Genomic DNA, 26,960 nt, shown 5'->3' with positions numbered 1-26,960 from the left:
CACCCACGGTCTATCTCATGCATCATACTTGAATATAATTAACGGTGGAAGGATGTCAAGTTGTTAAGGTTTTAAATTGTACTATAAATAAGATTTAAGAAATTAAAATACAAATTGTCTGATCTCTATCTACCATTAATGTTAACGTACCACAATATTGTTAGAGATTGTAAGACCTTCTTCTCAAGTATTGTTAGAGATTGTGCATTTAAGTAATTGATAAATTCGAACATTTTTATAGTTGTAGGATGATGATGAATTCCAATTGTATACACTTTGATGCAAGTTAGTGACGCCTGTAAATGTGATTTTTTTATATAAAGTGTGTTATGAATGTGATTTGTATTTTAGTCTTAATAATTTGTCCTTAGGAAAGATACTTGTCTCAGGACAATTGTCAATTGATTATATGATCTTGTCATCTAACGACCATGATGGTGGGTCGGTCTTAATCCAGTGTGTACTTGAATTAATGATTATCCTAAATGTGAGATTTTTGTTGTTGTTAAAATACTAAGTACTTAAATGTTATTTGTCTTTAACCTTTATAGTATATTCTTAAGATTTGCAGGCTTAAAATCTTTTTTAAAATACACTTGTCAAATAGGACAATTGTCAACCGATCATATGGCCTTGTCATCAAACAATCCATGATAGTCGGACGGCGTTAATATAATGTAACTTCTAAATTATGTTTATCAGAGTTGATTTCAGGTGACCCGGATTCATGTGTCAACTCAGACCGAATCAATTATATAAGAAAAAGTGTCTATAATAGATCAAATGCATCAACAAGCATTACTTATAATTTGAACGATTTGATATTGGTCTAATAACTCCTAGTGTGGAGGTTACAAAAGTTGTGACATTTGAAGGGTAGTTGGTTCTTATCCATAGATATCTAAGAGGGCTTAAGTTAAGGCTCATGAGGCCAATAATAATAAGATGATGAAAAATCCAAAGTCCTTGAAACCCACTTACACCAAAATCCAAAAACATGACATCTTTTCTTTCTTTTTTTCTCAATATGTGCACGTGAAACCCCAATAATTCCTCATGCACCAGTGGGGTATACAAACACAGCACTTCCTCTTTTGTTCTCATGCCAAATTCCATAAACTCAGAATCTCTCCTCTTTTTCCTCTCTCACTCTCAATGTTTCTTCTTCCTTACTACTTCCTTTGAATTCTCCTCTCTCACTCTCTTCACAAACTCATAGCTATGAACTTCCCTTTCTTCTTCTCATTCTTTCTCTTCCTTGTTTCCTTTTACTTCATAACTGCAAATGGGGTTTGTGAGTTTCAACAGAAGAAGGTTTTCAAACTGCAAATGTTGCAGAGAAAACACCAAGTTGGTCCCAAAGGTTGCATCCTCCCAGAATCAAGTGAGTTTTTTTAGCTGAATTTTTTTTGTTTTTTCCCCCTAAATTTCTGGGATTTTTTCTTGTTGGATCTCTTAAAGTTCTTTCCTTTTTACTGTTAACAGAATCTAAGAGTTGTTTTTTCCCTTAAAAGAAAACACCCATCATTGGTTTCATATGACTCACATTCAAAGTCTTTATTAGAACACCAACCTAAAACTCAAACAAAAAACACAACATTTTATTTAGATTTAGATTGCATTGTGTTTTCTGTTAATAAATTGCATTGCAAATTTTTATTTTGAAATCTCTATTATTGTATCAGTTGTTTCGGTTCTCGGTTCGGAAGTTATATATCGATTTTAATCTGAATTCTCAGGAAAGGAGAAAGGAGCTATTATACTGGAAATGAAGGATAGAGGTTATTGCTCAGAGAGGAGAATTAACTGGAACAGAAAGGTTCAGAAACAGTTAATGTTAGATAATCTTCGAGTTCGTTTGATGCAAAACAGGATTCGAACAAAGGTTTCGAGCCATGGTTTAGAACAATCTTCAGATATCCAAATTCCACTAGCTTCTGGTATAAATTTGGAAACTTTGAACTACATTGTGACATTGGGATTGGGTAATCAGAACATGACTGTGATAATCGATACCGGAAGCGACTTAACATGGGTTCAATGTGATCCTTGTTTGTCATGTTATAATCAACAAGGACCTGTTTTCAACCCTTCTAATTCTTCTTCGTATAAATCGTTACCCTGCAATTCATCGACGTGTCAAAATCTTCAACTTACTACAGGAAATACAGAAGCGTGTGAAAGCAGTAATCCATCAAGTTGTAACTATGCTGTTAACTATGGGGATGGATCATATACTGATGGAGAGCTAGGTGTTGAGCATGTCAGTTTTGGAGGTAGTTCAGTGAGTAATTTTGTTTTCGGTTGCGGTAGGAACAACAAAGGTTTATTCGGTGGAGTTTCTGGTTTAATGGGGTTGGGAAGAAGTAATCTTTCATTGATATCTCAAACCAATACTACATTTGGAGGAGTTTTCTCCTACTGTTTACCAACAACAGAAAATGGAGCTTCTGGTTCATTAGTTATAGGTAACGAGTCGTCGGTTTTCAAGAACCTTACTCCAATTGCTTACACCAGTATGGTTTCGAATCCACAGTTATCGAATTTTTATATACTTAATCTCACTGGCATAGATGTCGGCGGTGTGGCTCTAGAAGATGCAAGCTTCGGCAACGGAGGCGTTCTGATTGATTCGGGGACGGTGATCACTAGACTAGCACCATCTGTTTATAATGCTTTGAAGACAGAGTTTTTGAAACAGTTTTCTGGTTACCCTTTTGCACCAGGGCTTTCAATTTTGGATACCTGTTTTAATCTCACTGGTATTGAGGAAGTTAGCATACCTAACCTAAGTATGCATTTCGAAGACAATGTTGATCTGAATGTGGATGCAGCCGGTATTCTGTATATGGTAAAAGATGATACTTCACAAGTTTGTTTGGCACTTGCAAGTCTAGCTGATGAAAATGACATGGCCATCATTGGGAATTATCAGCAAAGAAATCAGAGGGTAATATATGATGCCAAACAGTCCAAAATTGGATTTGCAGTGGAGGAATGCAGTTTCACTTAAGTAGGGAGGGAACTTTCCTAAAAATTGTCTCATATGGACACACTTCTTAATAGCAGAATTAAGCACATAGTTTCTGCTAGAAAAAAATTCCAGTTTTTTCTACTCTGACCATTTATATATACACATGCAGCTACGTTTGCCTTATAACAAGGTAACTAGCATAAGAATGTCATTTACCTGGTTTTTCCTAGGTATATCATTCGATTGGTTTAACTGTATTTCGATCTTCATTATGATTAATGATCACTATTTATCTGTTGAATCCTTTAAGTCATTACAATTTACAACCAAATCATACTGCCTTGATTTTCTAACTAAAATATCACAAAATTTTACAGAATTTAAAGGTTTAATCTGACAATTTGATGATGTTAGAAACAGTTTATTGTTGATCTTAAATCGCATTTATTATGACATAAAATGTTGGCACATTGTAAGCCCCAAAACCTAAAAATGTGTTTGAAATTGCAACTCAGTTATTGAATTCACAAGTACCTTGCATAGATGAAGTGTGATCAATATTGGCATGTGAAAAGAAGGCAAACGCCATAAAACAAGTACCCTGCCTAGGGTAGCCTTTACTTTTTGCCTTCCCCGTGATATGAGGAAACACCCTCACTTGCAGGACACTATAAATGCACAAGCAAAAAATATTATGCATTCACAAAGGTAAATAGCATACTAAAAAAATATTACTTTCAATCTCAACAGATAATAACATTTTTAAAGGTGCATAAAGTACTTCAAGGGTCCTACAGAGAGACTGAGCAATTATGAACTTAACCAATAGTAAATTGTTTAAATCACCAAGATGATGAGGAAATATTACATAAAACCAAACTTATATATCCTTCAACTCCGTGTGGTGAATTTATTTTCACCGACTGCAATACATTGTTGCTTTTTTTAACGGCCAATACATTGTAGCTTGACAGACACTTCTGCGCTAAACCTTCCAAGCTGGAGTCATCATTAATATTGAGACTTGTCAAGACTGTCAAAGTAGGGATGATCAAGTGCTGCTTTGGCAGATATTCTCTCACAGGGATTATACTTGAGCATTTTCTGCAGGTGCATAAGTGAATACAATTACTCCCAGAGTTTAGTGGGACAAAAAAGAAGAGACACACATTATTGAACACTGAAAGTGAAAGTGGCATGCTGTGTATTTATTGTATGCATACAATTGAATCATACTCCTCCAAATCTGTACCATAATTTCATAACACTAATTGAAAGTGAAAGTGAAAGTTGCATGCTGTGTATTTGGAAATATTTATTGTATGCACACAATTGAATCACACTCCTCCAAATCTGTATCATAATTTCATAAAACTATTAAAACAACTTTGGCAGTTTGGCTGGGTTAACTTCAGAGCCTAAGATATACTAATATGCATCAAATGAGTGGTTATCATCTTGTGAACTGATTTAGTGGAAAAAGTAACATTGGGGTGAAAAGAATAATCAGAACACCCTTGTCACATAACTCTGATTAAAATGAACTTTATATGACAAACCATATTTTGAATTAGTCGGTACTTTTCAATGCAGAATAGATACTCATACAAGAATCTATTATGGTTGCTAATTTGTATCTTGCACAAATAACAATTTCTCAAGAGGGTTATTTAAAACAGAAAGAAAAAATAATCATAGGGGAATGCTAACCGAGAGAAGGTCCACTCCTTCAGGTGCCAAAGACGGCACAGCTCTTGTCAAGTTTTGAGGCTCCCACTTTGGGTAGACATGCCAATCACGCAAGGAGCTAACTCCCGGCCATTGTTGCTCCGTTGGAGTCCCCAAAAGCCTTAAAAATGAAATTAATAAACAGTAAACACCACAGTTGAATAGAGATGGGAGAGAGCATGAAAATGGAAAGTAGTGAAATCATAAGAAAATGTGGAAAAGAACCTTTTACTTACTAAACATGTGGTAGAATCTTTTACTTACTAAACAAACAGAAAATGAATACATTAAGGAGTACAATGATACTCCAAAGCCACTTAGAGAAATAAAGAAACAACAATAACCAAATCTTCTTTTACAGTTATCTATCTACATGGATCAAATGATGTCATAACATTCTACCATATACCATATAGTTTAACAAACCATTAATATCTGTCTTTCTCAAAAGACCACAAGGTGACATGCCTGAAACAGCGCATCACACTCACCGGAGTTGAACCATTGCAGGACTACTTTCTCATACAACACACTATACCATCAAGTATTAACACACAACAAACCGTACCATTAACATACTTTCTTTCTCATACAACACACCGTACCATTCACACTCAAGTAACATTTACAACTTGCAAGTTAAACTTAAATAATGCAATGAACTATGAAAATATTCAACATTTAGACCGATGAGTTTTACGTCTCACAAAAAATTATTAATAAGTTTCAAAGCTAACCAACCTTATGTGTAAATCAACACTTTACATTTTATCAAAATAATATAAAAAGCCATACAAAAGGATCACAACAAACAGCTATTACGTTAATAAGAGAATTTGAAAATGAATTGAAACATGAGTTCATTACTTGAATATGTTAAGAAGCTGCTGATATTCAGAATCCCCTGGAAACAAAGCCTGTCTCCTCACCATCTCAGCTGCATAAACAAACAAACAAACAAACAATTACATTTCCGTTATTAATAGAGAAAGAAAAGTATCTAAATCCTAACATTTCCATCACAAAACCGCATATCATAAAACCATAACAAAACCCTAATAAATAATTTTACACTAAACCGCATATCACAAAACCCTAACAATTTGTTCAAATTAGACTATGCAGTGCAAATATTCTATTACACTAGCGAGATACAAGACCCTAATTACAAAAACAAATCAGAATCGAGAGAAAAACTGACCGAAAATACATCCAACAGACCAGATATCAACACCAGTAGAGTAAGTAGTAGATCCAAGCAAAACCTCAGGAGCTCTATACCAAAGAGTAACAATCTCATGCGTATAACTCTTAAGCGGAACAGTAAAAGCTCTCCCAAGACCAAGATCAGCAATCTTCAAAATCCCTTTCTGCTGATCAAGCAGCAAATTCTGCGGCTTCAAATCCCTATGAAGCACACCATGACTATGACAATGAGCCACCCCCTTACAAAGCTGAAACAGAAAACTCTGAACAAGCGAACTCGGCAACGGCCTAGGGTTCGCTCCTTTGCGAAAAGTATCGATAAATTTCTTCAGATCGGTATCGAGATACTCGAAAACGAGGTACAGGATCGGCTTAGGGGTTGCAGAATGGGAGGCGGACTTGGGGATTTTGTCGACGTGCTCGACGTTGAGGAGGCGGACGATGTAGAGAGATTGAGAGAGCATTTGGAGAAGGGAGACTTCGCGGAGGGCGGTGGGAGGGACGCCTTCTTCGTCCATTTCGAGTCGGGTTTTTTTGAGGGCCACGATTTGGCCGGTGGATGTTTCTTTCGCTTTGTATACTTTGCCGTAGGTTCCTTCTCCGACTTTCTCGATCTTTTCGTACTTTTCCATTTTTTTTTTGTGTTACGAAATGGAAGAAAGAGTGAGAAATGGAATTGGAGAAGAAGGAAGAAGTGAAAAGGTATGAATAGGGGGAAAATATGTAACGGGCAGTTTTATGGATCTGGTCACAGACGCGCCCTTCTGTTTTTCAAATTTCTATCGCCCTATTAACTTTTTATTTCCTTTTTTTTTTTTGGTTAAATAAGTTTTTAGTCCCTATAAATATAGAGAAATTCAATTTTAGTCCCCGTAAATTTTTCCTTCAAACAATGATCCTCCCAAATTTTTCTGTCACTAAATTTGGTCCCTCCCGTTAGTTTTCACTAACGGAAGCTTACGTGGCACGCCACGTGGATGATAACTTTTCAAAAATTTAAAAACGATTGAGATTGCGGGGGTTTTTAACCTCCCGTAAACAATCCCAGAAAAAAGAAAAAAGATATTGGTTGTGAACTTTTGTCGAACACTTTGCGAGCAAGGTGCAAGGTGAACAATGTCATCTTCTTTGTGTTGCATCTCTATTCTTGATGCCCTCTATTCTAATGGCTCTCCTTTGCCCGTCCAAGAAAACCATGTGTCCATTCTCAACATAAGGTTTATAAACCTCAAACATAGAATAAATCATGGAGCTGCCAAGCCAAGGCCAAAGGCATAGAAAGGCTTGTTCTTCCAATAGGTAAAGTTGTGTCTGCATTCATACCCATTCTTACAGTAACTGTTGATTCCGTAATGGTTATAACTTGCATCTCACAAAGCATCCTTGAAGCCATCTTATAGAAATCAGCTGATTGTGTATCAAAAAGAAGTGGAAATTCCCCTGGCGCATATCTGTTCACATTTACAACTTCGGTTTTCAAATCATCATATAAAGCTTAAAAATTAAACCTAAATAATACCAATGCTGTAATGTAAGAGTAAACCACCAATTACATTGATAAAGTTACACTCTTTCCGCATTTGTCACTTAAGTAAATAAAAGAAACGCCTAGCAATAGTAACTAGTAAGTAGTCTTTAAAGTTTTCTGGAAGATTGCTGAAATGCAAAAGGGTTTAAGTTTAGGCACTGAATAGGTGGCTTAGTTGCTAGTGTAAAATCAAGATGTCACTTACAGTCTTCCAAATTTAATGCCTTATTCAATTTTCAAATCATAAATAGAAACATGAGTTGGTTGTGACTCAATAATGAGTCTTAGGCTTTCCTCCCACATGTCACTAGTTTGATGAGGCAGTGAAGCAATAAGATCAAAACTCCAATTGAATACTGCAGCTCTTGAACATTCCTGAGATGATGTGGGAAAAGATTTCAATGGATTATTAATATGTATCTTTAAAAGTATAGATTATAATAAGGACAATTCTAAATAACACACTCTCAATAATGTTTATTTTCTTCCATTCAATAGTTATGGCCTAATAATGTTAAAATGGTTTTGTGTAAATAACACACTCTGGGTGTTTGTTTGCCATTAACTTCTCATCAATCATCATGTTACACTTCCCATAATCATATGGTTTGGTTGATCTATATTTTGTTTTGTATCATGTAGTTGTTAATTGTACTGGCAGTTGGGTCTTCTTAGGATGTCTATGAAATCAAATGTATCAAAATGGCACCTTGGATCTTATGAGTGAAAAAGTGCAGTTACTTCAGGTATCTTGAGTCTGAATTGTTTTTACTGGTTCATCGCGTGGATAACATTTGGTAGTTCTTTAATTTACTTTTTGGATCATCTCCGAAGCCATACATCATGTGCTGAACTATAGAGACAACGGAAAAAGAAAGAGATACAGCAAGAAGATGATATTGTTCTGTTTGCACCTTGCTCGTAAAGTATTCGATAAAAGTTCACAACCAATATTTTTTTGGGTTTATTTAGAGGAGGTTAAAAACCCCCGCAATCTCAATAGTTTTTAAATTTTTGCCAAGCTATCCTCCACGTGGCATGCCACGTAAGCCTCCGTTAGTGAAAACTAACGGGAGGGACCAAATTTAGGAACGGAAAAGTTTAGGAGGATCATTGTTTGAAGAAAAAATTTAGAGGGACTAAACTCGAAAATCGCTATATTTATAGGGACGTCCAGCATATTTAACCCTTTTTTTTTTACAATAAACGTTTTGGCTTAATTGCAACTTTAGTCCACCTATTACTTATGTGTCATTTTAATATTATTTTTTTTAATTCATTATTTTAATTTCTTAAAATTTTCGTTTTAGTAATTAACTTTTTGAGTTATTTTATTTTATACATATTTATTTATTTAGAAATTAAATATTACATATACTAAAATATATGTTTAGGTCTAAACTCCAATTTCTTTACAAGTGTAGCCCAATCTCTAACATTACAACAAATCAAATGTAAAAGTATATTATATACACTAGTTTTTAGGCTTAAAAATTTAATGTGGGACTTAAAGAAACAGAAAGGGTTCAAAACTTAATACTTTGCAGAAATGTTCGTCGTTTTCCATTCTTTACAAGTGATTCGTCACACCTACAAATTCTCCATAATCAAGCACTCAATTCCATGAATCCTGAACACATGCTGCTACAAAAATGGCCTGCAAAAATCAATAAAAATTGTGTTAATGCAATAAATGGCCTGCTACAGAAGTGGCGTGTGAAAATTTATATACTTGTTTGGCTTAAGGCATATACCTTTGGATTATACAAAAAGGTATTTTAGAACAAGTATAACACTGAAGAATGGTTGGAACATAATCAAATTTTGTCATGAAATTTGTTAAAGTGTAAGGTGATCGGATTTAATTATCAACTTAATCATTGAATATCAAATCCATTTAGGTGCTTATAATTCTACTGTGTTTGAAGCAGTGCTACCATACTGAGGTGCTAATACAAAATATATCAATTAATAAATATGGTGTGGAACTTTTTGTAGCTAAAAAAATGTTTAAATGTTATTGCAAGTTACGACACACATGTCTTGCAAGAAAATAATGGTACAATTTTGAAATGAGATTCTCCTATAAAGTGAATATATCCACCGTTTCACACTCAAAATCAAAACCCCATTACCAAATTCCAACTTCTACACTGAAAAAACCAAAACCAATATTTATCTATGCTTCTATTCTCTACTGTTTCTTTCTTTCTCTTTTCCATCATGTGTAATGTTTACTTGATTTATCCGATTTTGTGCTACTTGATGTATTTGTTGACAGATTTTTCCAACCGTACGAAGTGTAATGTTTACTTGGTTTATCCTATTTTTTGCTACTTGATGTATTTGTTGACAGATTTTTTCAACCGTACAAAGTGTAATGCTTACTTACGGCTTATCCGATTTTATTGTTTTTATCCGATTTAATGTCTCTTCTCCCGTTTTTTTTCATAGGCCGGTTTAATAGAGAAAAGGGACCGAATCTGTGCACCGTTCCCAGTTAAATTGGTTGAACATGTTGGTTTTCGGTTTTAATCACCTTGTGTAATGTGTAATATATTAATTCATATTTTATTTAAACTACCAAATGTGGAGTATAAAATATCACTTTTATCTGATATAATAGTTAGATGAAGCTGAAATAGGTAAGAAGTACAACTATTCCAACTGTAGATATAGCTTATGCTTGTTGGACCCTTGGTTAAAAGAATATGACTTGTTGCAGTTGATAAAGCAATACTCTTAACCAAAACTGCATATAAGTACTACTGTAGTACAAAACTAATCACAAAACCAGTAGTTTTACATAGCTAAAGTAGTATTTTAATACAACTAATCACAGCTTCAGTATTTTTATAAAGTTGTCGAAAAAAGTTGTTTTCAAATGATGCAAAACTGTGTTAAGACTTAAGATACAACAAACATACAACCATGAAAATAAGAAGGGTGACACCCTATATTAGAGATATTAATATAATAGTTGAACCTATCACTCCATCTTTCTTTGAGTCTTCATAAATTAAGATTCTCAATCCATGGAGCCATGCATTTTAAGACCTGGTGTTGAGCCATGCAATTCAAGAACCACTTTGGCTTATAAATCTTCCATTGGTGACATATTCAAATTTATCTCTCTAAAATGCTTGACATAGTACTTGTAACATCCTGATTTTTATTAATATTTTTATTAATTATATTAGAAATTATATTATTTGGTGTTTTTAATAATTACTTATTTATTTAGTTATTATGTGATATAATAATTATTTAAGTATTTAATTATGTGAGTGTTTGTGTTGTTTGACTTAATTGAGTTATTAGAGAGATATAACTAAATGGGCCTAAGTGATAGAAACATAATGGATGGATTGGTGGGTTAAGCCCAATTGTCATAAGAGAGATAGCAAGAGTAGAAAGTTAGGGTTTTAGAGTTGGAGTCTCATAACTCATTTTGGGGGAGAAAGAATAGAGAAGAGAACGAAGGGAGGAGCACTTGAGAGAAGAAGAAAAATTATGGAGGAAACCTTAATTTTCGCAGCAAGTTTCAGCATAGAGTCACCTTGGTAAAACGGATGTATCTCTCAATTCAACCGTTGGATCGTTGCGGTACTTGGACACAACGCTCCTGACCCATAGAGGTAAGTTCTGACTGGAGCAATTTTGATTTTGAGGGTCTTAAGTTTGTCTTATAAGCTGATTTTCGAACTGGCTTTTAGGTGTGTCTCCAAATGATGTTAGAAAGGATTTGTTTTGGAGAAAAGCTTAGAGCTATGGTGAAAGAGTCCAAATTTACCTAGGGGTGGCAAAAGGGCATGCCCGCCCCATTTAGGTCCGCCCCGCAAAAGCCCACGAAAAAATGGGGCGGGGCAGTGCGGGTTTTTTTAAGAGTACGGGTCTAAAATCTTATCCCGCCCCGCAAAAAAGTGAGGGGGGGCGGGGAAAGCCCGCGGGCATTCGGCTTTTTAGGCCTAAAAATAGTAAAATTCTATGGAAAAAACAAATGCCCGCAAAAGCCCATAAAAAAACGGGGCGGGGCGGGCGGGGCGGGCACATTAAAGAGAGCGGGCCTAAAACCTTGCCCCGCCCCGCGAAAAAGTGCGGGTAAAACGGGCTTTCCCCGCGGGCCGGACCCGTTTTGCCACCCCTAAATTTACCAAGGTAAGAGGGAGAATCCTTATTATTATGGGTTAGTATAATTGGGTCAATGGGTAGATTAACATGATTTAGGGATTTTGTACTTCTAATTCTAGGTTTTGACATGTTTAGGGTGAAACCCCTAACTTTCTATGATTTGTGATTATTAGATTTTCATGATAATCTTTGATATGTGATAATTAATTGTGTTTGAAATTAATATAGTGTGATATTAATTGGTTGATTAAATTAATAGTTGAATTAATTGCAATGAGTCTATTTGATTGGAATATACTTGGACTTGAATCAATTATACGGTTTATCGGTAAATTACAGTATTTCACTACAAAAAACACTTATTAGTGACGTGAATTTTACGCCACAACAAGCAAAATCACTTTTCAAACTGATTTTTACGACCTGACTAATTACGCCGCTGGAGAGCGCGTGGCAACTAAGTTGGGACATGATTTTCATGTCACTAATTAGTGACATGAAAATCACGTCACAAATGTTTGCACAGAGATTCCCAACATTTAAGTCAGAGCAGGCGCAACAGTTGCGGTTCAGAAAAGCAGCTTTATTTTCCACGTGATTTTCATGTCACTAATAATTGTAGTTTTGGAAAAGTTGCGACGTGATTTCCATGCCACTAATTAGTGGCATGTAAATCACGTCACTAATCCTCTTTTTTTAAATTTCTAAAACCCAATTAATAAATTATATATAAAAATTAAGTTTAAAAACTAAATATATTAAAGGGTTAAATACCTTTTACCTCCCTGCCAAAGTAGCGGGTTTCGGTTTTCCCCTTTATTAAATTTTTTTTTAGCCTTTGCCCCTTAACAAAAAAAGATTCTCCAAAGGGAAACCTTATTGAGGGAGATTCCATCAGACTTGCCTACGTGTAATGAATCTTCTTGCTTATGTGGCTGTGTGTGATGTAACACCCTGGATTTCCGCTTACCTCGCAGGGCTTCCGGCCTACCAAGCATGTCACCAGCTTAATCAATAATCCCCCCTAGGTCCGCTTATCGGCTGCCCAGGAAATATTGTTTTTGCCTCCCGCAGGGTACATGGTTCGATTCCCACGAAAGGCAAAAACTCTACTAGTGAGGGGGGTAGAGAAGTTCGTGAGGTAATAGTGCCGGGAACACCGAAGGCTCGGGCTGTTACATAAAAAGGCGCCTTTTTAATGTAACACCCCGATATCCGCTGCACGCATCAACCGTGTCGGCCAACCGAGCATGTTACCGGCTAAATCAATAATCCCCCTAGGTCCGCTTATCGGCTGCCCAGGAAATATTATTTTTGCCTCCCGCAGGAATCGAACCATGTACTTAGGGGTTAAGTACATATTCATAGCAATTCCTGCTACCAATTGAGCTACGAGCTAGTAGCTCAATTGGTAGCAGGAATTGCTATGAATATGTACTTAACCCCTAGGTACATGGTTCGATTCCTGCGGGAGGCAAAAACAATATTTCCTGGGCAGCCGATAAGCGGACCTAGAGGGGATTATTGATTAAGCCGGTAACATGCTCGGTTGGCCGACACGGTTGATGCGTGCAGCGGATATCGGGGTGTTACATGTGACACGGTGGCAAGGTCTCTTCATATAATTTGGGATTTAAGGTTCACGATGGTATTCACTCTGAAATCCATTGTTGCTCTTTCAATTTCTTCACCTTCAACGTGGGTTTATTCCCAAATTTTAGGGTTAAACAATCTCTTCTTTGTGATTCCAGTTGCGTCACCCTTTATTCTTTCATAACCTCACCCGTGGAAATGGAATCCAGTAAAAGTATCGGTAGCTGCAATTCCTACATCTCCAACGTGAATTTGAAGGTCCCTACATGTGGATGCAGTCTTCCTATGAAGATGTGGGTAGCTAAGACATTCAAGAATCGCGGACGGAAATTCTGGAAGTGCAAGAATGCAAGAGTAATTAACAGACAAAATACATAACATTGTACCAACATTGTACCAAAATACATAATTATTGTACCATAAACAAAGGGCATAACCAAAATATTGAAGTTCACTAGCATTATACATAACTAGGACTTAACTAGGAAATATTCCACCAAAATACATAACTTGGCATAACAGCATATCATGACTTAATACTTCTTCTTCAATTTCTTTTTCCCACGCCTTGAGTCAACATTTTTCTCTTCATCAGTTAATGATAATGGTTCATCCGGGTTAGCACCTGGGCCAGTGAATGGTTTTTTAAGCCAGAACAACTTCTATTCATCAAATACAGCCTAATCCACTCACACATGGTCAAAATAGGTTTGTCTCTTACACTTAAAATGGTAGAATTAAATGATTCAGATATGTTGTTCATAAGTATATCACATTTAGGGTTAAAGGAAAAATCATGCTTACACCATGAATTTAGAGGAACACCCATTAACCATGTCCAGGCATCAGGATCTTTCAACTTTAATTCATTCATCTTTTGGAGCCAACCTTTGTAGTAAGTGGCCTTTGCAGCCTCCATAATTAGATCTCTAATGAGTGCACCCCGTCCAAATTTTTTCTTGAAATTGGCATATAAATGCCTTAAACAAATTTTGTGCTCAATTCTTTCAAACATCTCTTCAAAGACTACAACAAGACCCTGCAAGATTTCAACATTAGTAACACACCACAATAACTATTTCTATTGACAAAAGCCTCATGAAAACATACCTTTTGTTGGTCTGATATGAACACATATCTGTTACTCTGGCCCACATCATTCATCAACAATTCCAAGAACCACTTCCAGCTTTCTTTTGTTTCAGTCCCCACCACCCCAAAAGCAAGTGGAAAATACTGATCATTAGGGTTCCTCCCTACAGCAATTAGCAACTGACCACCATACTTGGTTTTTAGATGGCAGCCATCCACTCCCACAAAGGGCCTACATCCATTAATGAAACCCTTTTTACATCCCTCAAAGCAGAAATAAAAGCAACCAAATCTTGGTGGGATTGTTGGATTAGGCCTTTCAACAGTTACAGCCAAAGTGTTTCCAGGGCTGGCCCTATATAATTCTGCAGCATACCTCCTCAATATTGCATACTACCTGTCTGCATCTCCCTCCAACATCTTCTTGGCTATGAGTTTTTCTTTCCAAGCCTTACACACAGTTATACCTACAGAGTAATTTTGCCTCAGATCTTGTATAATATTAGTGATTCTGACATTCTGTGAGGTCTGCATCTTCTTCAAAACAATCTTAGCCACCATCTTGAATTCACAGATTTATTGTCTAAAACCCTAGCACAAGTGTGTTTGTCTACAATGGTTTTTATAACAAATGTCCTCTTGTGGCCCACTTTGGAGCATAGCATTAAAAACCCACAATTGGCCCTGCACACCACCCTAACCCTATCACTTTCATTTTTGGTAAAAGTAATTTGTCTCCCATTTAATACAGACCATTCACGTATGGCATACCTAAATTCACTCATCTAGGGAGTTGAATTCCATACCCCACTGAAATTTAAAATCCTTATTTAAATGCTCCTTTTTGAACTTTTCAAACTTTTGGACTTTAGCTTTCTCACTATCAGACAAATTAGGATCAGAACTTTCCAACTCATCACTAATATATTCATCTTCCTCACAAGGTTTCTCTTTACTAACACTAACATATTCAATAACTTTTGGGATCTCTTTCTGTGGTAAACTTATATCTACCCCTTCAAAACGATCAACAAGCGCAGTGGCCCTCTCATCTTCACTATCACCTAGCTCCTCAACATCATCTTCATCACTTCCTTCCATCTCACCAACCTCATTAACACACCTAGGAAGTCTTACTGTTGCTCCCATATCTGCAACATCATGCTCTATGAAAAGTTCCCCATTTATTTGAGTTGCATAACTATATGCAGCAAAGTCATAACAATCGTCATCCTTTCTAATATGAAAATAATTATCATCTATTTCACGATTAAGAGTCCACACTCTATAAGTCCCTTCCCTGTAACCCCAACCCATTAACAACCCTTGTATACTACCCATTGTAAACTCATCTAAACGGAGTTCCGAAACTAACGACGACATACCACCTCTATAAATCGTACCATCGTCGTTTAGAAGCACAAACTCCCCACCATATTGGAGTACAACATTGAACTTATTATTACACTGAAATCAGAAGAATCATACATTACAAAAACCCAACATTTACCCTAATCTTAACTGAAAAAACGAAAGAGTAGCTACACATACCTCCTCATCACGAACGGAGGTTCCTCCTTCTTCGTTCTTGTTTGCATGCCTGACTTGCTTTGCCTTCTTGGACTCTACCGGCTCCTTTTCCTTTTTCTTCCTTTGCTTGGACTGTGACGGCAGTTTGGTAGCCTTTGACGGTGGCAGAAGCTTATTCTTACAAGCACGCTTCTTCTTCCCCATTTCAAGTTTCCAACAATGTTAAACTCTAACATTGCAAGGGGGAGTATGTATATAAGGATGAAGAAATATGAAGAGACCTTGCCACAGTGTCACACACAACCACACAAGCAAGAAGATTCATTACACGTAGGTAAGTTTGATGGAATCTCCCATAATAAGGTTTCCCTTTGGAGAATTTTTTTTTGTTAAGGGGCAAAGGCTAAATTTTTTTAATAAGGGGGAAAACCGAAACTCGCTACTTTGGCAGGGGGTAAAAGGTATTTAACCCTCTATTAAATTATATAAATTAAAATTAAATATACTTTTATATATTGTTTTACTAATTGCTTAACCCAAAGCCATAAGTTATTCATCCGTATAATTTTTCCCATCTCTTTACAGACCAACATCGATTATCTTGTGTCCACATACATTACATTATTTCTTCTCTTTCTAATACATTTGCATTGTCTTGTGTCCTTCAATTTTATTTTTTATTTTTCATTTATACAATTTTAAATGTTTGCTATAATTAATTTTTTAGATTTAAACAAAGAAATAAATGAAGTAAAACATAAAAAAATTGTCTTTGATTTTTGAACCGTCTAGTTCACCAAAATCGGTATCAATTTTACGATTATTTTGCGCTTGAAGCAATTTTATCCTAATTTTATAGGCCTATCTGTTTATTGGTCCAAACTGAACCGGATTATACAACGGTTTAAGGTTGAACCGGTTCAACCGGCCGGGTCAATCTGGGTTTTAAAACATAGGTACAACATATGTACGAAGGAATTTGGAGAAGAAATGCAAGAATCACTATTTTATAGGTGAATTTTAAATTAATTTTAAGTATAATTTTCTTTGTAATAGGGATCATGAGGTTGTAGTGATAATAAATGGCTTAGATTTATTCTTGTCTTTCTTGTTTTCATGTTTTCTTACTGATAAACATTTTTCATATTTTATATATTATTTTTGGTTTAAAATTTTAATCATATTAATTTATGAAAAAATTTAAATTAGTGAGAGGATTTTATATGAAATACTATCTTGACAATTAAATTAAATTAAAGTTTATTTTTACATTTAGTTATAATTTATAATTTTTTATTTATTTATTTTTATACTTGGTCTATTGTAAAATTTTCCTTTATTTTAGTTTAAAGTAATATCAACTAGAGTATTTAAACAAATTAATCTAAAACTTGGTTTAAAAGTTAAAATTTAGGATATCTAAAAAATGTCAAATGATTGATTTTAAAATAATTTAATAAATAATTTTTAATGGTGTTGAGAATTTAAAATTAAAGTCATTGATTTTTAAAGATTCGAAAAATATTAGATTTGTCTGTTGTGATACCATGTTAATTATTGAGTTTTAATAACATATTTTTATTGATTTTTTTATGACTATATTTATATAATCAAGTTTTAATATTCTCAAATACTTATAGTAATAAATACTAATATTTATAATCAAAATAAAAATATTTTATTGATTGAAATCCAAACATCATATAAAACGTAATTCATAATTCGCCGTTTTTCATCCGTTCGGTTTAGTGCATATATCCGGTCTCTGATAACTCGATCGTTCGGAGACGATTAAATGATTCAGGGAAGTCAGATTTCAAAAGCTAAAATTTTCTTATATTTTAAATTTGATTACTTATATTTTTGATTAACTTATATTAAAAATAAATGAAGAATGAAAAATAGAAATAGCTAGCTGTCAAAGAAAAAAAAGTTAGAAACCAAGTGTAACTTGTAAGGATTACTTTATACTTTTTGAAGTTTTGATCAATATATTAAAAAATAATTAAGGCTACTTTTTTTATTATTGTGCAAGAAATATGTCATTTCTATGCATGTGTGTCTCTCAATAATTTCAATAGTTTATGATAATAGCAGCCATTTGTGTACTATATTTATTTGAATGATTGCTTTGCTATAAACTTGTTACAAGTAAGAGCTTCTTAAGTATTGAAATGCAAAATATTAAAAATAGTAAAATAAATTTAAAAATAATTTATTTTTGGTGTATTTTTTTTATTATTAAAAGTTATATATTCTTAGATTTAGGCCCATTTATTGAATTAAAACATGGCCTCTGGTTTAATTGGGCCGGCCCTGATACAAATAGAGAAAATGTGTATAAGAATATCATAGATAGTATAGTCAATAGAATGTGGAGGAAACCATCACATACAAGTAGAATTGCTCAATTACTTTTGTGAGCTTTGTTTAGTTGGTGCTCTTGGAGCCTAGTTGGATCCTTTGAGTCACTTTGTTTTAGTTGTTTTGAAATATATATATATATATAAAATTTCTTATTCTTTAAAAAAAAATACTAATATTTATAATCAAACGAAAAACATTTTATTGATTTCTTCTTGAAATCCAAACATCATATTGTGAATTTTTTTTTGAATAACCATTTTTTAAAAAAAAATTCCAAAAATAACAAGCTTTTCAAAAAAATTCCCAAAATGTCACTTTTTTGCTAAAAATAACACGTTGTCGCCAGGGGGGGGTGGCGACAACAATGGACCCAAAACGTGGTCGCCAGTGGGTCTGGCGCCTACATGTAAATTTTAGGTGTTGTCGCCACCCCCCTGGCGACAACACCCCCCCATATTTTTTTTTTCTTTTTTTTTGTTATTTTTTTTTCTTTAACATATTTCCTTCTAAATTTTTTTATATTATATTTTTCAAATATTCTTTCTACATGATTTTTTTATATAAATTTTTTTTCCATGGTATTATATTTTCGGTAATTTTTTACTTTCAACATTAATGTTTTCGGTAATATTTTCTCTTAAATGTTTGTAAATATTATTGGTTCCAAATATTTTTTCCATGGTAATATTTGGTAATTTCTTTCAATATGATTCATGAATCCATTATTTTTTTGGTAATCTTTTGTGTGTTGTAACCCATAAAATTTATAAAAAAAAGTTCATTTCATTGAAAAAGTAAATTACAAATATCATCGAAACTAAAAACTATGTTGTGGAGCTAGATCCACGATTGGGACATTTGGTCCTATTATGTCCTACCTCACGACATATACTACACTTCCTCTGCATTTTTTCAGTTACGTCCATCTCGGTTCTAATACGCCTGCTGTTTGGTCGACCGCTTTTATTCCGACGCATTAAATCGTTATGCCAAACTGTTTCCCCCTCGTACACAGGCCAATATGCCTCCATTGCTACCACCGGAAAGTAATTGTCGTATACGTTGAGCAACGTTGATACTTTATAAATTTCTGATACCAAAGATAATGCATCAAAGTGAGTATGTGAACATGCTGCAAGGACATGGGAGCAAGGCATGCGATATGCTTGAAATTGGCCACAGTCGCACCAACGACCTGGGATATTGACGCGATACTCTTGTCGTGGAAGCCCCTGGTTATGGTCAATTGTTTCTTTGACACTGAAGGTGTGGCCATGACGGTCGAACTCGGTCACTCGATGAGTGTTACCCTTGGCAGATTCCTGTTGTATATATTTCATGCAGACATCGCTATATAACTGTTGTGTTTGTAACACTGAATTCCACCTCTTACCTCGTGTGGCGAACAAAGTTGCCATCCGAAAATACGTAGCACTAACAATGGCAGTTACAGGTAGGTTTCGTATGCCTTTGAAAACCCCGTTCATTGATTCCACAAGATTTGTAGTCATGTGGCCCCACCTAGCCCCATCGTCGTATGACCTAGTCCATCTTGCTCTATCAATGCTGTCAATCCACCTCCCTGCATCTGGATTTGTCAACGCTATTTCTCGGCGGTAGTATTGAAATCCAGGTTGGTTTAAGGCATACCCCGCGTTCACCAAGTGGTTCTTCAAAAATTTATCTTTGATCTCTCTCATAAAATTCTGTGCTATATGCCTAATACAGTAGACATGCTTAGAGGGAGGGTTGTGCCAACCATTTGCCGGATTGTTGTATGCGCTGTCAATAGAAGCGTGCCTGTCAGAAATCAAACAAAGATTAGGTTGTGGAGCGACTCTAGCTCGGAGATTCTTCAGAAAGAAACCCCAAGCAGCAGCTGTTTCTCCTTCTACCAAAGCAAAGGCTATTGGAAAAATGTTGCTATTTCCATCCTGCGCGACCGCCATCAACAAAGTTCCCTTGTATTTCCCATACAGCCACGTTCCATCAATTTGAATAATCGGCTTGCAAAAACCAAAATCGACGATGCATGGTCGAAACGCCCAGAATAGTCTATGGAAGATTCCATTACCTTCGAGAGGGGTTCCGTCCTGGGACTGTGCCGGCAGTGTCTCCAATATACTAACAGTCCCAGGTGAATACAATTGCAGTGCAGCCAGGTAGCGAGGAAGTTGGTGGTACGATTCCTCCCAGTTGCCGTAGACTTTTTCAATTGCTTTCTGTTTCGCCAACCAAGCCTTTCTGTACGAAGGTCTGTATTTGAACACAGAAACGCAATGAGAAATAATTGTCTTCACCTTCAGGGATGGGTCAGTTTCGACCAGAGGAATGATGGTATGACATATCATGTCATGACTGAGTTTTCGATGATCTTGCGCCATGTTAGTGGTGACGCAGGTGTGGGCTTGAGATATCGAACGTATCACCCACGCGTTAAACTTCTTTCTGAATGATGCCTTCAGCATGTATCCACACTCCGGGTTTTTGCATGCAATACTGACTCTCTCTGGATTTGATCGATCGGCTTTAAAATCAACACAATTTGCTAAGTGCCAATTTTTTATAGCCAACAGACAATCATCCTTCGAACGAAATGTGTCACCCTCTTTTAACTCCTCGCTTGACCTCATATATGGATTGTAGAACATATCGGACGATGGCTCGTCCTCTCCTAAATTAAGCGTTGTGAAATGTGCCGGAGGTGAATATGCATGTGTATCCGGTACTGGATCCGGTACTGGAACTTCTTCATCACCTTCATCTTCGGATTCACGATTCACCAACTCATCAACAACATCTTCTATATCAGTTTCTTCGTCAATGACATGTTCGGGCTGTTGTTCGTCATCAACAACAGGATCAATAACTTGTGACTGAATATTTTGCGAAGGAGCATTTTGTTCAACCACTATGTACAGTTCCAAGTAATCATAACCAAAATACTCATGGGTGAGGAACATGTTTTGGACCTCTAAGTCAGTTGTTATCTGTGATTGACAAAACATGACTGAGTTGTTAGGTTGAAGAAGGGGTTGTCGGTAAAATATCTGAGACACTGGTTCTCTTATTTTGGATTCGATTTTCCTTTTTAGATAGGAGAAATCTGATTGTCTATTTAGAGCAAAACGTGTTGAGTTTGTGTTTCTAAATAGAAAACCGTTTGTGTCGCAGTGGTATGTCTCACCATTCATATGAACACGAACCTTGTACTGCGAGGTGGATGCCATAATTTTGATATGTGTTTGTGAAAGAAGAAATGTGAGAATTGTGTTGTAAAAGGAAGAAATGTTTGGGAGAATTGTGTTGGTTGTAAAAAATAGTATGTGAAGTAGTTCCTATATATCATGCACCACCTCTTACACAAGGGTAATGCATGCAAGAAATGAAGCAATAATTCTGCACAAGATAGTAACTTTGACAAGACTAATGCATGCCACAAAAGAATCTTGTCCCCACCTCTTACACAAAGGTAATGCATGCAAGAAATGAAGCAATAATTCTGCACAAGATTGTAACTTTGACAAGACTATTGCATGCCACAGAAGATAGGGCTGCATGCATGAAGATAGGGGGAATCGTTGCAGGAATCTATCAGGAATCGCTTCAGGAATCATTACAGGCGCATGCTAGGGTACAGGAACTCGTTTCGGACGCATGCGAAGGACAGAAAACAGATGGGGACCATGTGGGGCCCTAATTTTTATTCTTCAAAATTATTGTTTATGTTTTTCCCTTGTATATGAAACCCTAATTGTCCCTCTATAAATTAGGGTTTCCTGTGTGCATCAGTACACACACGAAAAAATGAGATCTCGAATACGGCCAGATAGCACGCACCGGACTACTGAGCCTCCACCACCTGTAAGGCGTTTGGACTATCAACCTCCCCTTGTTCGAAGGAACGGATACGTTATTTTCTCTGCCGTCAAACCTCCCATGCAGGTAATGTTTTGGAACATTCAATCCATGGACCAGCTTAAGAGAACCCTTCTCAGGTTTTTGGAGGGAGAGTGGAGTCCAGGCGAACAAATCAGATCTATCAAGAGACTTAGAACAAGGGGAGGTGTTTTTCTTGAAAGACAGCGTTGGTGGGAGACGATGGAGGACGACATTCAATGCACTCGAATGATGGAGGACAGAGAAGACATTGTCCTAACCGTTGTAATATCCTAGATGTTGCAGTTTCTTTATCATTTCAGCTACTTCTGTACCGTCCAATTAAATGCTCTGAGCATATATTAATGAAATGTTTTTTTAACATTACAAAGTTTCCAATTAGTATTTAAGTTATTAATAATTATCAAAATTACTTTCCTCTGTATTTCACCCACTATAAATAAAGGTGTGTGTGTGTGTGGAGTTGAAGTACCAACTCTTTCTTCATTCTTACTACAAACACTAAAAATGAACTCAGTTTGGGCTGTCGTCTTTTTTGAGGAAGGTAGTCACATGCGTGTCTGCCTTAACCCCCATTGGAATTTCCAGAGAATTGTTAGAGCCATCAACACTGGGTTTCGTCAACTAGATGGTCCGACCAGAAAAGTTAAACAGATAGATTACTGTTGTCCATACATTACGTTGACGGATAATAATCCAGAAGGCACCTACATGTATTATTGGGACCGTGTGAAAGACGATGTGGACGTGGATCTAATGTTTTGGACACACAGTGGAGAGGTTAACCGAGGCGTTGAAAATCCACTTGTTCTTGCAGTGATACTCGAGTAGTTTAGATTAAGTGTTGTTGTGTTTGTTGCAATGATCGAGCGTGTACTACAAGTTGTTATGTGTTATTTTCTTAGATGTTTTAGTTTCTGTGTTGGTTATTGTCAATGTACCTTTTTAATTAATGAATGAATTAATGTTTTCCATAATATATATATCTGCGCTAGTTTAATATAAAATCCTCAAAATCTATTATAATTATATGTTTTAAATGAATTAAAAATTATGATAAATCACTGCACGCAATAATTTAACATAAACATGACAAGACGAGACTAATGCATGTCACAAAAGATTCTCGTCCCCACCTCTTACACAAGGCTAATGCATGCAAGAAATGAAGCAAAAATTCTGCACAAGATTCAAATATGTCATGACTAATGCATGTCACAAAAGATTCTCGACCCCACCTCTTACACAAGGCTAATGCACAAGAAATGAAGCAATAAGTATATGTGTTAAATGAATTAAAATAAAAATAAAAACATCTAAATAAAAAATAAAAGTTATGATAAATCGGTGCATGCAATGGTATAACATAATTTAGCATGACAAGAATGCATGCCTCTATAGCAATCTAGTCCCCCCACCACAGACATGACGAGACAAGACACTGCAGGGAATCTCGTCCCCACCACAGACATGACGAGACAAGACACTGCAGGGAATCTCGTCCCCACCACAGACATGACGAGACAAGACACTGCAGGGAATCTCGTAATAACCTATGCATTTTGGCTATAAATATGTTCCCAAACTTGTTCATTTTCTTCATCACCTCTTATACTTTCATCAGAGCAACTTATCATCAGAGCAACTTTGTGTTTCATCATCAACAAACATGTCTCTCCTAACTATGGGTCAAGAGCATCGAGGAACCATTGCAAACATTGCTGATTTTGTAAGTTTGAGTAAACACTTAATTTTTTTTCACCTTAAATTTACTAATTTCAAATACTTATGGGTAATGTTTTTTTTATAGGATATCACGAGATTTAGGACCCGTGCTGGACCGATGAATGCTCCTGACCCTTTGATTGAGGACTACGTCAAACGTGCGGGATTTGGTGAGGTAATGAACTTAACAGAAAGCAAAGTTGATATGAAGTTTATATTAGCATTGTGTGAGCGTTGGAGGCCTGAGACCCATACTTTTCACCTTCCAATGGGTGAATGTACCGTCACTCTAGAGGACGTGTACATGTTATTGGGTCTCAAAACAAATGGAAAGGCAGTGTATGGAAATGTCCAACAACCAAACGCTCTCTGCGTCGAATTGTTGGGTGTGGATTTAATAGAGGGTGAGGGGCGACAAAGGGGTAGGGGACAAGGTATAAAGCTTGCTGGCCTTCAACTAGCTTATGATAACCTTAAATTGAATGATTTTTCTGACGAAGAAAGTATCCTACAGAAAACTAGGATGTATATTATGTTATTGTTTGGTAAGTTTTTATTTCCCGAAGGCACGGGAAATAGTGTTAACTTTATGTACTTGTGTTTACTTGGGGACATTGATGCAATAAAGACATATAGTTGGGGTTCGGCTGTGTTAGCATACCTCTATAGTTCCTTGTGCAAATGTGCAAAAAAGAATAGTTGTACATTTAGTGGATGCGCATTCTTGCTACAAGCATGGGCATGGTGGAGAATGCCGGTATTGGCCCCTGCAAATCCACACAGTTTCGCCTTCCCTTACGCTTCAAGGTAACTTTTGGATCTTATTTTAATTACTGCTTTTTATTCTATTATTATTTGTAACTATATTGATTTATATCTTTTAATGTGTTTAGGTTCAATGCAATCGGAATGGATTACACCAATACGCCTGTATCCAAAATCATTTTCTACCGCCAAGTATTAGATCGACTTGGACCCCAAGAGGTAAGACCACTAAAAATTTCCATTTTCTAAATATATTTTTAAAATTAACTATCTTCTATATTTTGAAATTAATATTATTTGCTTTGCAGTTTATTTGGAGACCTTACTTGGAATTGGATCACGAACCCGACCTTGACGAGGCGGCTATTTGGACGACAAAATCACCCATCATACGGTTCACCACTGTGGAGATGCACCAAAGTGACCGTGTGAAGCTCCAGTTCGGCATGCATCAAGGTATCCCTGACCCACCTGAGCCTGACTGTTTGGGACGTTGGCATCTGGCGAAGGTTAGCGAACAGTGGTACGTAGAAAATTACAAGACGTTTGCAATAGATCAGCGTAAAATATGGGCTCGTCGATCCAAATATGTTCTAGAATTTCCTGTGGCGCCAGGAGAAATGAAGCCAACTGTTGACTATGTTAACTGGTACAGATCGGTCACAAATCCTGAAATGATTGTGTCTGCCCCTTTCTATTTAGCTGACCCGCGAGCACAACCTCCATATTTTGGAGGACAACAACAACCACCACCAAATTACCACCACCAACAACAACAACAACCGCCACCAAATTACCAACAACAACAACAACCGCCACCAAATTACCAACAACAACATTACCCACAACAACACCAACAACAACAACAACAAAGTTACCACCAACAACCAATCCAACCACAAACACCTTTTTACCAACAACATTCCCAGCAATACCACCAGTTTTTTCCATCCCACCCTCAACCACAAAATCAAGAATTCCATGTAGGCAGCTCTTCCAGATCACATTTCCAAGAGTTCCATGCGGGGAGCTCTTCAAGATCACCACCAATAACCCCCGACATGGGCATAGAAGAAGAATACCCGCAATACACCACATTCGACCAACCAACGTCACAGTACACCAACCAACAATTTGACCTCAACACACCACCACAACCATTGTATTTTAACCAAACCGGCTCCACCACCAACTTCCAAAACTTCCAGGCCGCACCCACTAGGAGAAATTTCAACCCGCCTAGACAAAGCTTTGACAGCGCCGCGGGCACCCGCCTATCCTATGGAGGGAATTCTAGAGGTCAAGGACGGCCCACAGATGTTGAAGACCCAGATTTCATTGAGGGGCCGTCGACTCAAGCACAAGACGAACCAAATAGAGGGGGGCGTCGTCGCAGGAATAGGGGGCACTACCAACTCGTGAACCGTCTACACGACCCATTAGACAACCTCAATGTGGGTCGTACCATGGTCCACGTGGCGCGCAATAAGATTTTTATTTGTATCGTTAATGTATTTTGAGTTGTTTTTCAGTTTAATGTATTTTGTGTTGTTTTTCAATTCAATGTAATTTGTATTTTGGTTATGTTTAATATATTGGTATTATATTTCCATCTTAAAAAATATAAAAAAACAACTAAAAAAGTAATATAAAAAAAACAGAAAAAAAAATGAAAAAAAAAACAGTTGAAAAAAATACCAAAAAAAAAAAAGAAAAAAAAATATGGGGGGGTGTTGTCGCCAGGGGGGTGGCGACAACACTTAAAGGAAACAACGTAGGCGCCAGTGGGCCTGGCGACCACACTAAAGCCCACAACGTTGTCGCCACCCCCCTGGCGACAACGTGTATTTTTTAGCAAAAAAGTGACATTTTGGTAATTAATTTGAAAACCTTGTTATTTTTGGAATTTTTTTTAAAAAATTGGTTATTCAAAAAAAAAATTCTCATATTGTACCAAAAAAAAACTTTTTTTAGTGGTTTATAATATATACTTGAATTTTTTGTATTTATAGCAAAAATTGAAATTAATTTAACTTGTTTAATTAAAATGGGTCTAATATTTTGTTATTTGTTATTTTTATTGAAGTAAATAGATCTTTATATATAAAAAGAGAAAAGGGGTGATGCACTGACAGTGTAAAATATTTTTACACTGTCAACCAATCACCACCCATGTATCTAATTAAACCACTTTTTTATTTAAAAAAAAAAAATTAATGATATGGAATATTTATAATTTTCTATTGGATGACAGTGTAAAACTATTTTACACTGTCAGTGCACTACCTCTTAACTCATATAAAAATCCTGAGCCAAAACGATAGAATTAGAATTTATTTATTACAAAATATAATAAAAATCGTAATTCCAAAAAACTAAAGCCCAATAAAAAAAAAAAGTTGAGTCCATACCGTTCTTCTC

General features: G+C 36.1%; 3 protein-coding genes across 3 annotated transcripts; 1 reads left to right on the top strand and 2 right to left on the bottom strand.

Annotated features, from left to right (window-relative positions):
• Positions 1-986: 986 nt before the first annotated feature.
• LOC131601094 (aspartyl protease family protein At5g10770) lies at positions 987-3,277 on the top strand. Its single transcript, XM_058872830.1, has 2 exons — positions 987-1,384; positions 1,740-3,277. Exons 1-2 carry the CDS (start codon positions 1,222-1,224, stop codon positions 3,011-3,013), a joined length of 1,437 nt encoding a protein of 478 aa, XP_058728813.1. The 5' UTR covers positions 987-1,221; the 3' UTR covers positions 3,014-3,277.
• A 432-nt stretch (positions 3,278-3,709) lies between these two features.
• On the bottom strand, positions 3,710-6,665 carry LOC131601095 (cyclin-dependent kinase B1-2-like). Its single transcript, XM_058872831.1, has 4 exons — positions 5,904-6,665; positions 5,570-5,639; positions 4,685-4,823; positions 3,710-4,078 (listed from the first exon to the last, which is right to left on the bottom strand). Exons 1-4 carry the CDS (start codon positions 6,538-6,540, stop codon positions 3,986-3,988), a joined length of 939 nt encoding a protein of 312 aa, XP_058728814.1. The 5' UTR covers positions 6,541-6,665; the 3' UTR covers positions 3,710-3,985.
• A 471-nt stretch (positions 6,666-7,136) lies between these two features.
• Positions 7,137-14,813, bottom strand: LOC131601732 (uncharacterized). Its single transcript, XM_058873606.1, has 5 exons — positions 14,650-14,813; positions 14,271-14,568; positions 13,965-14,199; positions 13,701-13,785; positions 7,137-7,359 (listed from the first exon to the last, which is right to left on the bottom strand). Exons 1-5 carry the CDS (start codon positions 14,811-14,813, stop codon positions 7,137-7,139), a joined length of 1,005 nt encoding a protein of 334 aa, XP_058729589.1.
• Positions 14,814-26,960: the final 12,147 nt, after the last annotated feature.

The sequence above is a fragment of the Vicia villosa genome, linkage group LG5 (genome assembly GCF_029867415.1).
Source record: "Vicia villosa cultivar HV-30 ecotype Madison, WI linkage group LG5, Vvil1.0, whole genome shotgun sequence".
In the NCBI taxonomy this organism is placed as follows: Eukaryota; Viridiplantae; Streptophyta; class Magnoliopsida; order Fabales; family Fabaceae; genus Vicia; species Vicia villosa.
Note: the sequence above shows the minus strand (reverse complement) of the source record. Positions and strands in the feature narration are given on the sequence as shown.